Raw genomic sequence first — 15,184 nt, 5'->3', positions numbered from 1 at the left:
TCGCAACTGCAGCAAATAATTACATTAAAGAAAAAAGGTTTAGTCAGCAAACTCTTTAGTAGCTATTAAATTTCCCTGAGTGGATGTTTCTCCAAGCAAATAAAAGCATTTGAGGAAACACGCTCCTTTGTTGATGTTTGAGAACAGCCGTCTTGGGGCTCACCCTTGGTGTGAAGGAAAGACAGCTGGGAAAAGCTGCTGCTTTGGTCCCTTTTTCCAGACGCACAAACTGGCCAAGCAGATTTGGTGGCGGTGACCTTAGACCCGTGGTGGGCAGCAGCCTTCATGGGCTCGCGTCGTGTCCTCACAGAGAGGGGCCCGAGGAGGACAGTTTGCTGGCAATTTGCCTCCCGATCAGTGATTCACATGATCTCATCTTGTTGTTTATTTAAAACTTTGCTATTTTGTTCACTATGATATTTTTGGCATTTATTTTGATTTTTTAGAATATACCATTAAAACATTAACTCGGTTGCTGAGGTTTTTACCAGTGCACCCTAGCCCTGGCCCTGATTTCATCCTCACATTAGCCAAGCAAGGATCATAATTTTGAATCCTGGTTGCACAGATGAGGTTGATGGAAGCCTTGGTTTTGTCCTTAGTAGGGAGCAGAGCTGGGCCTACCCCAGCGATATTTGTGCCATTTGGTTAATAGGTCCCTGGAGACTGCACAGTAAAGTTAGAAATGTTAGAGCTGACGGGTGCTCTGCCACTATAAAACGTGGTTGAGCGGTGAGGAAGCTGCTCACAGAGACCTACCGAGATGTCCTCTCCACCGCCTGCACGTTACAAAACGGTAGGTGCAGTGCTGCCCCTTGTGGTGGAAGGAAAATTCAACCAAAAATCAGACTGGCTGAGAAGGTCTCCACAAACGGGGCTGTTCCCGTGCTCCAGAGGAACCATCTGTTTATGCCTCTCTGTGCTAATCGCCTTGTCCTGTAAAGTGACCCAGGCTCTCTGCATCCAACCTGAGAAGCCTGAACATCTCTCAAGCCCCGGCAGCAAAATGAGCCCACTCCCACCCAGGAGCACCATGGTCTTGGGTCCCTACGTGGAGCTAACTGATCCAAGGCAGGAGTTCACGTCACCCCTTCTGTGCCACACCCCAAGCAACAGAAGACACTTACCTTGGCACGGGTGGCTTCTTCCCTGGCAGGGGGCTGCCTCTGTCATGCCTTTCCGTGGCTGGCGGTAATGGGGGCTTTTGTATCTTGGGCAAATGCTCCCCAGGAGGCCTGCGGTTTTGAGAGAAAGGATGGATGAGAAACAAACCAGAGTCACACAGCACGTGCCCTGTACCCACACACAGGCACCCAGAGTCACTCACCTTCCCCCTAGGACCGAGGACTGCAAGGCAGGAGAGAAGATACGTGAGTATTCTCAGCACTTTCCACAGAACAAGGACAAGATACAACACGGAGCAGAAACAAACAAAACAAAATAAGGAGAAAACTCACCTTGTCAGAAATCATTGGCTTCCTTCCTGTAAATTACAAACAGCAGATAAGCCTTGCGTGTAACAGCTAAGCTTTGAAACGTTTGATGAAACTGAATCCCAGCCCCTAAGAGGGATAATTGGGTTTAAGCATTGAGGGATCATGGGCTTCCCCGGTGGTGGTAGTGGTAAAGAACCTGCCTGCCTATGCAGGAGACCTAAGAGACTCGGGTTCCATTCCTGGGTCAGAAAGATCCCCTGGAGCAGGGAATGGGAACCCACTCCAGTGTTCTTGCCTGGAGAACCCCATGGACAGAGGAATCTGGCAGGCTACAGTCCCTAGGGTCACAAAGAGTCGGGCACAACTGAAGTGACTTAACACACACAACACGTTGAGGAATCATAGGCTTTAGACCTGGAGGGTCCCTTACAAGAGCACCTAACTTTATAGTCTCAGGCAAATTAAGTGACTTCACGAAAGGCTCACGTAGTGCTGTGTACATGCAAGCAGCACCGTGAATTCTGAGCTTCTTTCCAAAATGTTTTAATATAACTGATGCTGAAAAGGATTAATGCCTTCCTGAAATTTTGTGCCTCTTTCATTGGCCAAGAGCTGCTTTGTACAGCCCAAGTTTATTTGCATATCTGAAATAAACTCATTTGCCACGGAGGGGTCAGTCTTCCTTCAGTCCTGTGGTACACTTGCCATTGCATAAGGTATGGCATTTAGTTCCTGAAAAAAATTTAATTTGGGGTTCAGAGTTTCAGGAGATTCTTCCAGTGGGCTGCAAATCATTTTGCTTTGGCTTTTGTTTTTCTCTTTCTTTCCTCCCTCTCTTTCCCTCCCGCCCTCCCTTCCTTTTCTTCTTTTACTTTCTCTTGTAACAGATGACATGGAGGCTTCCTGAAGAAATGGCAGGGGTACCTGAGAACCGTGCATTGCAAAATCATTCAAAACAATGTATTTTTTCTTCTGTCTGAAGTTCCCAGAGTAATACCCTATGTCTTCAATGTAATAAAAGCATTAGTTAACTGGATTCAGCCAGGTTTACATGCAAATCTTGTATGATTTTGAGCAAGTTACTTAAATTTTTTGAGTCTCAATTTCTTCACCTGTAAAATGGGCATTATGTGTTAAACTGCATAGATTTGCTCTAAGGATCAGGTGACAATTTATACACAGGGCCAGCAATGACCCTGAGTGGGTGCTGAGAATTGTTAGATAGCTCCTCTTTCTTCCCCTCCATCCACCTCCCAGCTCAGTCAACACCCTGTAACAGTGGAGCTGCATTTTTGAGACACAATTTATTCCTCAAAGACTGAATACATGTCCAGCCCAAAATATGTCCTAAGAATCTTGTCTCACTGTGAAGAGCTGACTACCTGAGTAGTTTGGATGGTATAAAAATGTTCATTACTTATAAAATTTTGGTTTGATATGGAAACCCTACTTTAGAGGGATACCCAGGAAACAGATTTATATCATCAGGCCTGAATAGATTTTCTGAAAAACGTCTGCCGGTTTATGCATATTCCCAGGGCATGTTAGGAGCCTCCTGATAAAAGTCTGAGCATTTTAAGAGGTTAATTCTCCCAAAGCATCATGGATAAGGGGTTCAAGGGTAGAGCTAGTACTGTCAAGAAAAGGTTGTCTTTCAAAAGAAAACTAAATAAAAACAAAAATATTTTAAAAGGGTAACCTTTGTATAGGAAGTGACCCTGGAAGATTTGACATCAGTATTACAATTTTCTGACACTTCGGCTCGTGGTAGGTAAGCAGGGCTGGAGTCTGAAGTCCAGTCTCTGTCTTCGCCTTCATACAATGTGTCCAGCCGTCTGCCACAGGCCATTTTAAACTCGGATAGTTGACATAGCTTGGCATGAACCAGCAGAGCTATGACACAGTTCAGGGAAACTGTAGCAAGCTCAGCACCAAATCCGAGAACTGACATTTTGCTGACAGAAGAGGGGACGGAGGCCACAGAGGCTAAATGCTTTGCTCACTATGTAGCTGAAGAAGGGCTAGGGTGGGGCTGGACTCCAGGTTCCTTATCCCTCAAGGCTCAGAACTCCTTCCCCAGAGCTCCCCGGCAAGGAAAGTCCAGGGTCTCCAACTGCAGCAAGACGTGGTAGAACAGGGCACGCACTTTGAAGTCAGAAAGACTGGGGTTCAAATCCAAGTCGAATTCAAATCCTGCACCTAGTTCTGCAATTTTGGGAAATTAATTCAACCTCTCTGAACCTCAGCTTTATCATCTGCAAAGTGGGGATGATAATGCAGCCCCCTTTGTGGGCGTGGGGTGACGACTAGAGACAATGTGGAAGTAGCTCTCCATATCCATGGGCTCCATACCCACGGTCTACCAACCTCAGATCGAAAACATTTGGAAAAAATAACTCCAGAAAGGTCTGAAAAGCAAACCTTGAATGTGCCACGCACTGGCAACCATGTATGTGTATTTATATTGTATTTACAACTACATACAGAGCATTTATACTGTATTGGGTATTATGAGTAATCTAGAGATGACTTAAAGTTCATGGAAGGATATACAGAAGTTATATGAAAACACTACACCATTTTATATAAGGGACTTGAGTATCCCTGGATTTTCATATCCACAAGGATCCTGGAACTGGCCCCCCTGGAGACACCCAGAGATGACTATAACTTATTTGTGGTGGCTGAAGCACTTGCCCCATAGTAAGTGCTCAGTACACTGTAGCTAAGTTTTAGAACGGAATTAAAGATAGCTTTAAGTAGAGGTAGCTGCCATCCAAGAATACTCTGAATCCATTCTGGAGGAAAGGACTGTAGTATACCCACAGTTTGGTCAATGATACACACAACAAAAGACAACTCTGACATTTGAATAGCACCTTAGAGTTTCACTAAGTATTTTCTCATTATAGAGCATCCACCTTATAAGTAAGTAGACAGCTCTGAAAAAGCAACGTCCCTCTGGTCAGTGAGCTGCTCAGTTAGCAGCCAAGGCAGCCAACAACAGCTCTCCCTGGCCTTTGCCTCCTAGCCCAGATGCTTGCCCGTCGTCCTTCAGGAGGACCAGGTGATGGGTGTGTGTGCACAGATGGTGCCCGTGGAGAAGCAGGCTCAGCACAGGGCGCAGGACAGGAGCTCTGAGCTTGGGTCTCCACCCCCATCACCTGACATCTGAGTGACCTTGCGAAGTTACCTCTTCGTGTCTCGGTTTCCTTCTCTGTACAGCAAGGATGATTCTGACAGTCCCCTCTCCCTAGGACTGTGGCGACAGTGAAATGAGGCGGTGCCCGTGAACAGCACGCAGTAAGCATGCATTGATGGCGGCCACTTTTGTTGCTTTTGTGTTGTTAGTGTCTTGATCGTGTCCAATTCTTTGAGACCCCATTGACCATAGCCCTCCAGGCTCCTCTGTCCATGGGATTTCCCAGGCAAGAATACTGGAGTGGGTAGTCATTCCCTTCTCCAGGGGATCTTCCTGACCCAGGGATGGCACCAAGATCTCCTGCATTGCAGGCGGCTTCTTTACCAGCTGAGTCACCAGTCAGCTACTATTGTTGTTGTTGTTCTTCAGCTGCCAACCCGTGCCCACCTCTTCTTGGCCACTATCACTGAGCGACAAATATGAAAGATACCAACCTAGTGTGAAGGGCTCTCTGTCAAACGGAACTAATGAACGATCTAGGGCTGGTTTCGTGCTTCTGTCTATGGAAGGAGCAGGGACTGGAAGGGAAAGAGACTGAAGTCAATTCACAGAAAAGAGCACTGGGCTGGGGGAGGAGGGCAGGTGGGCAAGAGAGGGTGACCCCACACTCACGCTTGGCCGTTTTGTGGTTTCTACTTCTGCTAGGCTCCTCGTGGTTGGGCTGGGGTGGGGGTAGTGGCTGGTGTAACAGAAAGCCACATGTTAGGAAGCATTTCCAACCTGTCAGTAAGCCCTGAAAGCTTTATACCCCCGAATAGGTCTGAATCTGTTCACTTTTCTCCATCCCATGGAGAAAATGGGACACATCTGTCCATTTCTCACGTGAACTGAGCTCCCTGTTCCACATTCTGGGAGAGCATTTTCTGCATGTCACTCCTCTGCCAAGCTTTCTAGTGGCTCCTATGACATTAGGAACAAAACTAAAACCACCATGGCCCGCAAAGCCCTGCCTGGGCTGACTCCTGTCCACCCTCCCACCACCTTTGTGTGCTCCTCTCTCCAGGGCCCACTGGGCTCTCACCCTAAGTACCTTCTGGTGGTTCCTGCAAAATCTCATGCTTGTGCATCTTCGGAATCTCCACACTTGTATCTTCTTCTGCCTGGAATATTCTTTTCCCAGCTCTCACCAGAGCTGTCTCACACTGTCCAGCTCAATGTCACCTCTCCACCCACCATCACCTTCCCTGGTCTCCTGTCCCCCTAACTACACATCACTACGCAAATTACCCTGTTTATGCATCTCTTTACTTGCTGATTATTCATCTCCCCCAACCCAAATGAAAATTTTATGAAAGCAGGGACCTTATTTGTCTTGTTCATGCTCTAGTCCCAGAACACTGCTGGGTGCTGCTGCTCAGTAAGTATCCGTAGATTGAATGAATGAAATTCTGAATCCCAAGAGTGAGCTGCAAATTTCCAGAGCAAAACCCATGTGTAGATAAATTCAGCTCCATGAGCTCCCTTTGTAATAAAACTGCAAAAGCAGGAGGAAGCCATCTGTTCTTAGACAGGCTGTCCCAGTGGTGGTGTGGTCTGGATTTCGAGCTTTGGGGAAAACGTGTCCTCTGCATCCCTTAGCCCTGACACCTGGCATTCACCACAGCTGTCCGAGTGCTGCGGTCCCTTGTGGAGAGAGCGCATTTCCAGCTGTGGACTCCTGAGCCTGAACTTCTCTGGGTCTCTTTGGATACAAACAGACCTCAGAGATATTGGGGGTTTGGTTCCAGACCACCACAATGAAGCAAAAATCAAAATAAGGCTCAGTTCAGTTCAGTTCAGTCGCTCAGTCGTGTCCAACTCTTTGCCACCCCATGAATCGCAGCACACCAGGCCTCCCTGTCCATCACCAACTCCCAGAGTTCACTCAGACTCACATCCATCGAGTCGGTGATGCCATCCAGCCATCTCATCCTCTGTCGTCCCTTTCTCCTCCTGCCCTCAATCCCTCCCAGTATCAGAGTCTTTTCCAATGAGTCAACATTTTGCATTAGGTGGCCAAAGTACTGGAGTTTCAGCTTTAGCATCATTCCTTCCAAAGAACTCCCAGGACCAATCTCCTTTAGAATGGACTGGTTGGATCTCCTTGCAGTCCAAGGGACTCTCAAGAGTCTTCTCCAACACCACAGTTCAAAAGCATCAATTCTTTGGCGCTCAGCTTTCTTCACAGTCCAACTCTCATATCCATACATGACTACTGGAAAAACCATAGCCTTGACTAGATGGACCTTTGTTGGCAAAGTAATGTCTCTGCTTTTTAATATGCTATCTAGGTTGGTCATAACTTTCCTAGTAAATGGGAAAGTCATAAATTTCTCTGTGGCAGGATAATCAGACCAACTCAGGACTGAAACACATATAGTATGTGCCCGTTTGTGATGGGCCTTTCCTACTGTGCAATATACATCTGCATTAACCAGACCTCTGCAAGACAGGAGGATATAAACAAATTTGGGGGGAAATGGTCCCTCTCTTCTGATACCACCACTGTGATTTTTAACTTTAGTATTTCTTTTTCATCCTGTCAGGGGGTTGCACTGACCTAAAGGCTTACTCTGCATGCACACCTGACCAAAACAGCTCTGGTGAACTTTGGGTATAATGTTAACTTGTGAGTATGACACATGAGTCTTTCTCTCAAAAATGTATGAAACTGAACCTCCAGCTCCTGACTGGAGGAGCAGTTCTCAGCACTTCTGAGAGTCTGTCCCCCATGTTAGAATAAAATTATCTTTTAATCTTCTTGGTTTGCTTGCTAATTGGATTTTCATCAACACTAGTCACACATTTTTATTTCCTACTGTATATAAAAGCTACATTTATACTATATTAGAATCTATTAAGTGTGTGATAGTATTATGTGTAATAAAACAACATACATATTTTAATTGGAAAATATTGCTTAAAAATGCTAAACATCATCTGACCACGCAGGGTTGTCACAAATCTTCAATTTATTAAAAACACAGGATCTGTGAAGTGCAATAAAGCAAATGCAACAAAACGAGGTGTGCCTGTTACTTAATTGGTCCATGGAATCTGGAACTGTAAGCTTGAAGCAAGAGGACCAGGGGTTTGGTGCCCCTCTCTCCCTGGATTCATCACGTCGCACACTTTGGTCCCAAGCTTTCTGTCCATGGAATTTCAGCTGTTGGCCAGCAGGTGGTGCCAGTCTTTTCTTGAGAGAGAAGGCCTAGGACCACCATTCACTTTTTCCTCTTAGATTTTATTTAACAGTTTTCACTTATTTCAAAAGTGGGAGATAATAGCACAATGAATATTAGAAGGAAACTTTTTATTATACAAACAACTTGTATTGTTTATGGTAAAGAGAAAATACCAGTGATAAAAAGCATGATGCTGTGTATAAAAATCACCAGTATTTCACCCCCCACAAAAGCTCACTGTACTTGGGTATGAATTTCCCAGCCTGCATATAATTTTTTCTTACTGGCTGCAGTTGGATAAAGATGTCTACAGTCTGTTCTGTCCACAGAGGAAGTTATTGAGTGGACGTGAGTTAGCATAAGAGAAAGGATGGCGCCTACCTGGTGAATCCGGCCGGCCGTGGGCAAAGGAGGGAGGGAGGGCATCGGCCTTTGTGGGGGCACAGGCGGCTGCTGCACTTTCCCAGTGGCGGGGCGGTCTGTGGAAATAAAGGCGTTCAAATGGAAGGAGAAATTCTGCATCCAGGTGAGTGGGGCCACCGGCCTGGTGCATCGCTAGATGCGTGGCAGAGATGTGCCCACACCTGGGCCCTACAGGGCGGGGCGTCCTTGGCCCCTTGCCTTCTCTGTGCCTGCCCAGTTCGTCTTACTCTTATACTTGGAAGCAACTCTCCCCTCACCTCTAGGGACTGAGTATTTATCAGAGGTTTTGTTGATGAAGGCATTAAAAAAAAAGCCTCCTGATAATGAATTCAGCTGGTACCATGAGGGAATGTTTTCATACAAAACTGTAAAGAAGTAGACATACATGCCCCTACACATACAGGCAAGTGTGGGTGCACACACGTGTACACACGTGTACGTGATGTGCAGAGCCGCACGCACGGGCACACCCAGCTGCCCGGGCAGGGTCAAGTCCCCCGTCATGGCTCACGAAGATCCTGCTCTAGGTCCCTTTCCTTCCCTCAGGCGTGCTCTGCGTTGTCCTCCCCTCCCACTTCCTCCTTCCTTAAAGGGAGGAGTCAGTCACCAGCTCCGGTTACCAAACCACAGGTTCTGCATAGAAACTCACATTACTCTGATCATCACAGAAGCATCCCCGGGCCAGGCTGACAGACTAACAGTGTTCCGTCTCTGACAGCAAAAGCCCAGGCCAGGACTGTGAGTAATTCCTGCATTTTGTGCCCTGACCTATTTTGCCTCACCCAGTCTCAGCCCTGGGGAGGCAACGCTCCTCCACCTGGCCTAACCTCACACCTCACCCACCCTGGCCATGTCTCAGCCCCTCTGACCTTCTTCGAGCCTCAGTGCCTTTGCACGGCCATTTCTATGGCTCAGAGTGCTTTCTCTTTACACGTCTACCCCCACCTAGACAACTCCTGCTCATCCTTTAAATTGAAACTGAAATACCATGCCCTCAGGGAAGCAAGCCCGGACTAGGAATAGCCTCAGCCTCATCTCCCACATGTGTCTTCCTGAGTGTACATCATGGTTTAGTTCAATCATTTTGTTGCCTCACCCACTGAACTATAAACTCTTCCTGTGTGCTCAGAACTGGCGTGTATGGGACACTCAACGACAGTTCCTATTTCTTCTCTGGACCTCAGTTTCCCTAAATATGAAACAGGCTTGGTAATTGTCGTCTGTATCATACAGGGTGCTTCAAAACACGATATTCTGACAAAATTTGAAATGACTTTAAAGTTGCCAAGCGTTCTACAGCCTAAAGGATTCGTGGTATGAATTTCCGTGGTGCTGATCATCAACTGTTTGGCTGACTCCTTGATGTTACACAAGTGTACACGCGGCTATTTCCATTACCACCACTGGTAGGATGTGAGCCCTGTGAAGCAAGGGCTGTGTCTTCTTTCCAGATAATTTTGAATTTCAACATTTAAAATGATTCCTGGATCATAGGAGACCAATAATTTTTGTTGAATGGATGAAGGAATAAATGAGCGAGGGAGAAATGTGCTGACAGGAACAGATGGACAATGAAAATCTTAAATACTGTTGAAAGTGTTTAAAGTTATGGTCAAACCACATTCAATATTGTTGCTTTTATCCTGACAATCTGTGGGTAGTAGTGCCACGTCATCATGAATTGGTCCAAGACAGGGAGGAACAGGAAAGCACTTGAGTTCCAAAGGAACACACAGAATAAGCTGTTCCTTCTAAATGCCCTCAAGCAGCACTTCATCCTGATATCAGCCACCACCAGCAATGGTTTGGCTGCAAATCATAAATATTAAACTTCACAGCAAACCTATATGGCCTGTATTATTACTGTCCTATCTCACAGATAAGCAAACTGAGGCCCAGAGAGGTGGAGTCACTTGCCCAAAGCCACACAGCCAGTCAGCTGGCATCAGCACGCAATGCTCTCTGCTGCGTGGGTGTTGGCCTCCCGTGCATCAGTGGGGGCTGGGGGCTGGGCTCCAGGGCCCTTACCTATGTACATGGAGTTGGGGTTGGACAACGGCTTGGCAGGCAGGATGGAGTTCTGCAGAGCTTCCTCATCGTTGGAGGGTGGTGGCTCGTAATCGGCATCATCTTCCAAAGGTGCCTCTTCCTCTTCGTTGGGGGACTCGTAGTCACCGTCGTCCTCCGCGTCTGCATCATCATTGGGACTTTCATAGTCATCTTCTTCCTGCCAGTGTGACGGGGGCAGTGTGGTGTGTAGAGGCTCCTCGTCAGTGGGCGTGCCCACATCTACTCTCTCTCTGCCAAGCCTCACAGTGGTCCTCACTTGGTTCCTCCCGCTTTCCAGATGAGGACACTGAGCTCAGGGAGCACAATTCACGTGGCCAGCAAGCTGTTGTCTTAGGACCCAGTCAAGGTCTTCAGACTCCCTAGGCAAGTGCATTTTTTCCCTGTATGTCTTTGCATAGCAGACAAAAGCGGAAGAAATGAGGTGGACACAGCAGTAGAGGGATGGGAGGGCCTGCTGTTTTGAATAAACACATTTTGCACTTCAAGCATCACCAAGAGTTAGACTAAACACTAGGAGCATCCTGGTTAATTCTCAGTTCTGTTCTCGGGGTGCGTGCTCAGTCACTCAGTCGTGTCCGACTCTTTGTGACCCCGTGGACTGGGGCCTGCCATAGGATTGTCCCAGCAAGAATACTGGAGTGGGATAAGTTTCCCTGGAGAGGGGATAAGCTACCCACTCCAGTATTCTTGGGCTTCCTTAGTGGCTCAGACGGTAAAGAATCTGCCTGCAATGGGGGGGACCTGGGTTCGATCCCTGGGTTGGGAAGATCCCCCGGAGGAGGGCACAGCAACCCCCTCCCAGTCTTCTTGCCTGGAGAATCCCCATGGACAGAGGAGCCTGGTAGGCTACAGTCCATGGGGTCAAAAACAGTTGGACTTGACTGGGTGACTAAGCACAGCACAGCACATACATCATACGTGTGTGTGTATACATACATGTATATATATTCCTATACATGTATACATTCCAAAGCATATACACATTGGAAGCCAAGATGAGGTTGAGTTCATCTTCCTGAACACAAAAAAGACTTCGTCCTGCGTCAGTGTCACTGCAGCTCGAGAGCAGAGGATGATGAACGGGAGAGACTTGAGAACCACAGCCTCACACCTCCCCAGGCCTTGCTGACTGCCCCTTGGACCTGCAGGGCCTCCCTACCGTCTCCCAGCCTGCGTACCTAGCCCCATGGCTCCTGACTTTCCACCAGGCCTTTCCCTTATCAGCCTTTCTCAACAATAGACTTTTCCTCTTTGCTTCTAGAACAACTAGTTTCTCCGGTGATTCGGCTCGTATATTCCTATGTGTGTTTTTGTTCCAAATCACATTCTGATCTGTGTGTGTGTTCTCCAAGCTATAAAATGGTCATGGGGTCATTTGTCCTTGCCCCCCGAGTGCCCTGTGCAGTGCTGGGCACTTCATGGAAGCCCGAGTGTCGTAGCAGCAGCTGGTGGGGGCTCCCTGTTTAAAGACGAGGTGGAGGAGGCCAGCCTGAGACTGAGCTCACAGGAGGAACTGCATGGCAAGCAGTGGCTAAGATACAGTTTCTATGTGAAAATGTAAATATTTGAGAGGAAACTCTGGTCAATTATCCCTTGGGAACAAAATTAATCTGTTACATTCCTTTGTTCTCATGCAAAAAGCGCAGACTTAACTAGCAGGTTTTTTGGTGGTTTTTTTTTTTTTTTTTTTCAAATTCAATGCTTGCTTTTACCAGAATCCCAGTAGAACAGGGGTGTTTAGTGTCTGCTACCTAAAGGCACTAGAGGCAGCCGCTTACCAGAAGGACCCCTGGACTAAGGGTGGGTGAGCTGCATCCTCAGCCTGCCTCTAACCGGTCATGGGGCTCTACATAAGTCACGTCCTGCAGGGAGCTCAGCTGCTTCCTCTGTAAAAAGAACAGACTGGGCTACGAGCCGTAACAGAGTTCTTAGCCCAAGTCTGGCTTCAAGTGTGCTGATGATAATATGCAGTTTTCTGGGGAGAAGCTGTACAGAATTCATCAGACTCTCAAAGGGGTCATCATGACCCCCAAGTATAAAACCCCATTGGGCCGTCCCATCCCTGAGGTCTTTCGAGGGCGGATAGTTCATTCTGAGCTCCCTTTCCCTCTGTGACACTGCTGCTGCTGCCGCTAAGTCGCTTCAGTCGTGCCCGACTCTGTGCGACCCCACAGACGGCAGCCCACTGGGCTCCTCTGTCCCTGGGATTCTCCGGGCAAGAATACTGGAGTGGGTTGCTAATGGGGACTTAAGCCTATGAGAAAAGCTACTTTAAAGCTGCTTTAGTGTAGACCGTGTGAGGAGGGCTTCGGGGGAGGGCCTGCTGTGGGGTGCTGGTGAACAGCGGCGGGTCAGCCCCCCGCAGGCCTCAGCCGAGCCCAGCCCGCCATCAGCGCTCGTCACAAGGTGGCTCACGGCCAAGCCTTTCCCCAGGTGTCCTCCACCACCGCTCCTGTGCCCCGAGGGCAAGAGGGCCGGACGAGACCGGCGACCGTGTGGACTGGAAGCCAGAGAGTCACGCTCCGACCGCCACAGAGCACACCTGAGCCCCGCCGGGCTCCGTCAGGGCCTCGCTCCCCGCATCACGCCAGTGCCTCACCACAAAGGACCTCCGGACTCTGCTGTAAACTGGGAGGACCTGCCCTATACTCACAAAGGACGACCAGCCTCCGTTGTCCTCCTCATGGCTCTCTGTGGAGGAAGGCAACACCGTTATCAGTGCTGACTGGAGCCACAGAGGGAAGTCGGCTGCTCCCCAGCCCGGTGCCCTCCCCGTCCCCCGCCTTCATCCCGCGCAGCCAGGGGTCAGCAACTCAGTGCCAGCTCTCGACTTCCCACCTGAGGGGCTCATTCTACCAGACAGAGGCGGTGGTTCTTAACCTTTCACGTGTGTGAAAGTCACTTGAGAGAGCTTCAAAATATGCAAATTCCCCGGGCCCTATTCTTTGAGCTTCTGATTCTGCAGGAACTGGGAGGGACCCAGGAATCTGCGTTTTAACAAGATGTGGAATTTAGCAGCGGAATAATTGCTTTAAAGACTCAGAAGCAGGAGGACTGGCTGTGCTCGGGTGCTCAGTCAAAACCCAGGTTGTTCCAGGCACCGCCCGAAGAGTCCCTCCCTGTGTCTGTGCAGAGGGCCTCAGTTGGAAGGGGATCATGGCCAGATGCCTGGCATAGTGATATCTCTCCTCCCCTCCAACTGGACCAGCAGTCAGAAGAACCGAAGAGCCTCCCATCTCCAAAGCAATCGTTTTCACCCCCAGAGACCTTTACCTGTCTCCTCCGGAAACCGCTGGACTTGGGGTCTGCAAAGGCAAGCAACATGGCATTAACGGCCCTACTGACTCGGGGAGATATCCCTCTTAGCCCAGCCCTGCAAGAGGAGCCCCCAGGGGATGGTATGTCTCACCACCCAGGACTCTTGTCCTTGTTGCTTTGAAACTCGGGCCAGGCTACCCGAAAATTCTGGAAACCGCTGAAGTCACATTGGTGGTACAACTAGGAGCTCATGACTGCCTGCCTTTCTAGGGGAAGCTCCCCTGATGCAGGGGCAGGATGCAGGGCGGATCAAAAATTAAGGCAAAACCACTCCCATTTAGACTTGAGTTTGAAAATTCTTCGCATCTCATTAAAGTGACCCTGGACACTTGGCTGCCCCACTCACTTGCGTGTGAAAATGCTCCTTCTCTCTTCATTCTTGTTGATTTCTTGACTTAACTTACTCAGAATCCTACAAGACAAAGGGACGGGTGAGGTGATAAAAGCATTTTCTCTCTCCACCTTCAGCCTTCCTCCCCTGAGTCCTGAAGATTCCCGGTCGGTGTGACCTCAGGCACTTGGACCAACCTTAGCCGGCCTCTTCCTTTGGCCTCCAGCCAGTCCCCTCCCTCTGCGCCCCACTTTCTTGCCACCTCCATCCCCTTGCTCCTGCCCAGGAAGCTCTCGGCATGGGCTCAGCCTCCTGGGGGGCCCTCCGTGGGGACTGGCCGGCTCACACCGGCTCCTCCTCCTCTGAAATCCAGCAGCCTTAAGATCAGGACATGACCGCAGTGTATCTTATTGTGCTGGTATTCGCAAGGCTGAGCTCCCCTGACTCTTGGTTTGACATTCCTGTAGCGATGTCTAACAAGAATCTTCAATCCACCTCTGAGACCTGGAGGAATCGGCTGCTCGTTGCAGAACTCTTGACAAGAGCTTCAGTGCGCTTCTTGGGCCTGAAATCTCCTTCCATCCTCCGTTCCCTCCTTGGTGACATGGATTCTTATAAACACTTGGTGAAGTATTCCCCATCTAGGCACAGCCTGCAAAGCGGGAGACTCCCTGAATCATCCATGCCCACAGGCCTGCCTTGGCCAGGACCCTCTCATTCCTTGGATGTTGTAAAATAGCAAATCTGTAAACCCCAGGGCAGGAAGGGCAGAGTGGGACGGCAGCTCTGGTATGCCCTCTGCAGTAAACTCTAGCTTCCCTTAGCACCACTGAGGAGACCCAGGGTCCGTCAGCTGACAGGCTCCTGTTCCCGTGAGATCTGGGGCAGCTGGAGGAGGCTCAGAGGTGGTCTCACCCTACGTCATTTTACACGTGGGGCCACAGGGGCCCAGAGAGGAAGAGACTGAGCTGCACAGCAGGCCCCTCCCCCAGCGACACGCAGCAGCCTCAGAAGCCAGGCTCCCTCATTTCCAGAGCGCACACTGTCAGCACACCGTGTCAATGCCCCTGATGCCGGAAGCCCCTTGGGAATGGCGCTATGGAGCCTGTTGCCCTCTGGGAAGGACCCAGAGTCCACCCTCCTTCTGCTGCAGTGACTGCAGCAAGGTCACAAGTTTGGTCTAAAACAAAATTGCTAAGTTAGCAAAGTAATCTTGGCCCCCACCACGTCTTGCTTCCCT

General features: G+C 49.1%; 1 protein-coding gene across 4 annotated transcripts in view; it reads right to left on the bottom strand.

The window, feature by feature from the left end:
• LCP2 (lymphocyte cytosolic protein 2 (SH2 domain containing leukocyte protein of 76kDa)) overlaps positions 1 to 15,184 on the bottom strand; it is a 48,330-nt gene that overhangs the window by 15,092 nt on the left and 18,054 nt on the right. For 2 of the 4 annotated variants that reach the window (XM_010854566.1, XM_010854569.1), the window contains 10 exons: positions 13,960 to 14,025; positions 13,569 to 13,600; positions 12,949 to 12,986; positions 10,254 to 10,452; positions 8,184 to 8,281; positions 5,251 to 5,320; positions 5,073 to 5,156; positions 1,458 to 1,483; positions 1,328 to 1,347; positions 1,128 to 1,235 (listed from right to left, as the gene is read on the bottom strand). In XM_010854566.1, coding sequence (XP_010852868.1) covers positions 1,128 to 1,235; positions 1,328 to 1,347; positions 1,458 to 1,483; positions 5,073 to 5,156; positions 5,251 to 5,320; positions 8,184 to 8,281; positions 10,254 to 10,452; positions 12,949 to 12,986; positions 13,569 to 13,600; positions 13,960 to 14,025 — 741 coding nt within the window. Of the gene's footprint in view, positions 1 to 1,127; positions 1,236 to 1,327; positions 1,348 to 1,457; positions 1,484 to 5,072; positions 5,157 to 5,250; positions 5,321 to 8,183; positions 8,282 to 10,253; positions 10,453 to 12,948; positions 12,987 to 13,568; positions 13,601 to 13,959; positions 14,026 to 14,439; positions 15,179 to 15,184 lie in introns of those variants that run through there. The other 2 variants (XM_010854568.1, XM_010854567.1) reach the window with 2 other exon arrangements.

The sequence above is a fragment of the Bison bison genome, unplaced genomic scaffold, assembly GCF_000754665.1.
Source record: "Bison bison bison isolate TAMUID 2011002044 unplaced genomic scaffold, Bison_UMD1.0 scf7180017864343, whole genome shotgun sequence".
Taxonomy (NCBI): Eukaryota; Metazoa; Chordata; class Mammalia; order Artiodactyla; family Bovidae; genus Bison; species Bison bison.
This window is presented reverse-complemented; position numbering and strand designations above follow the sequence as displayed.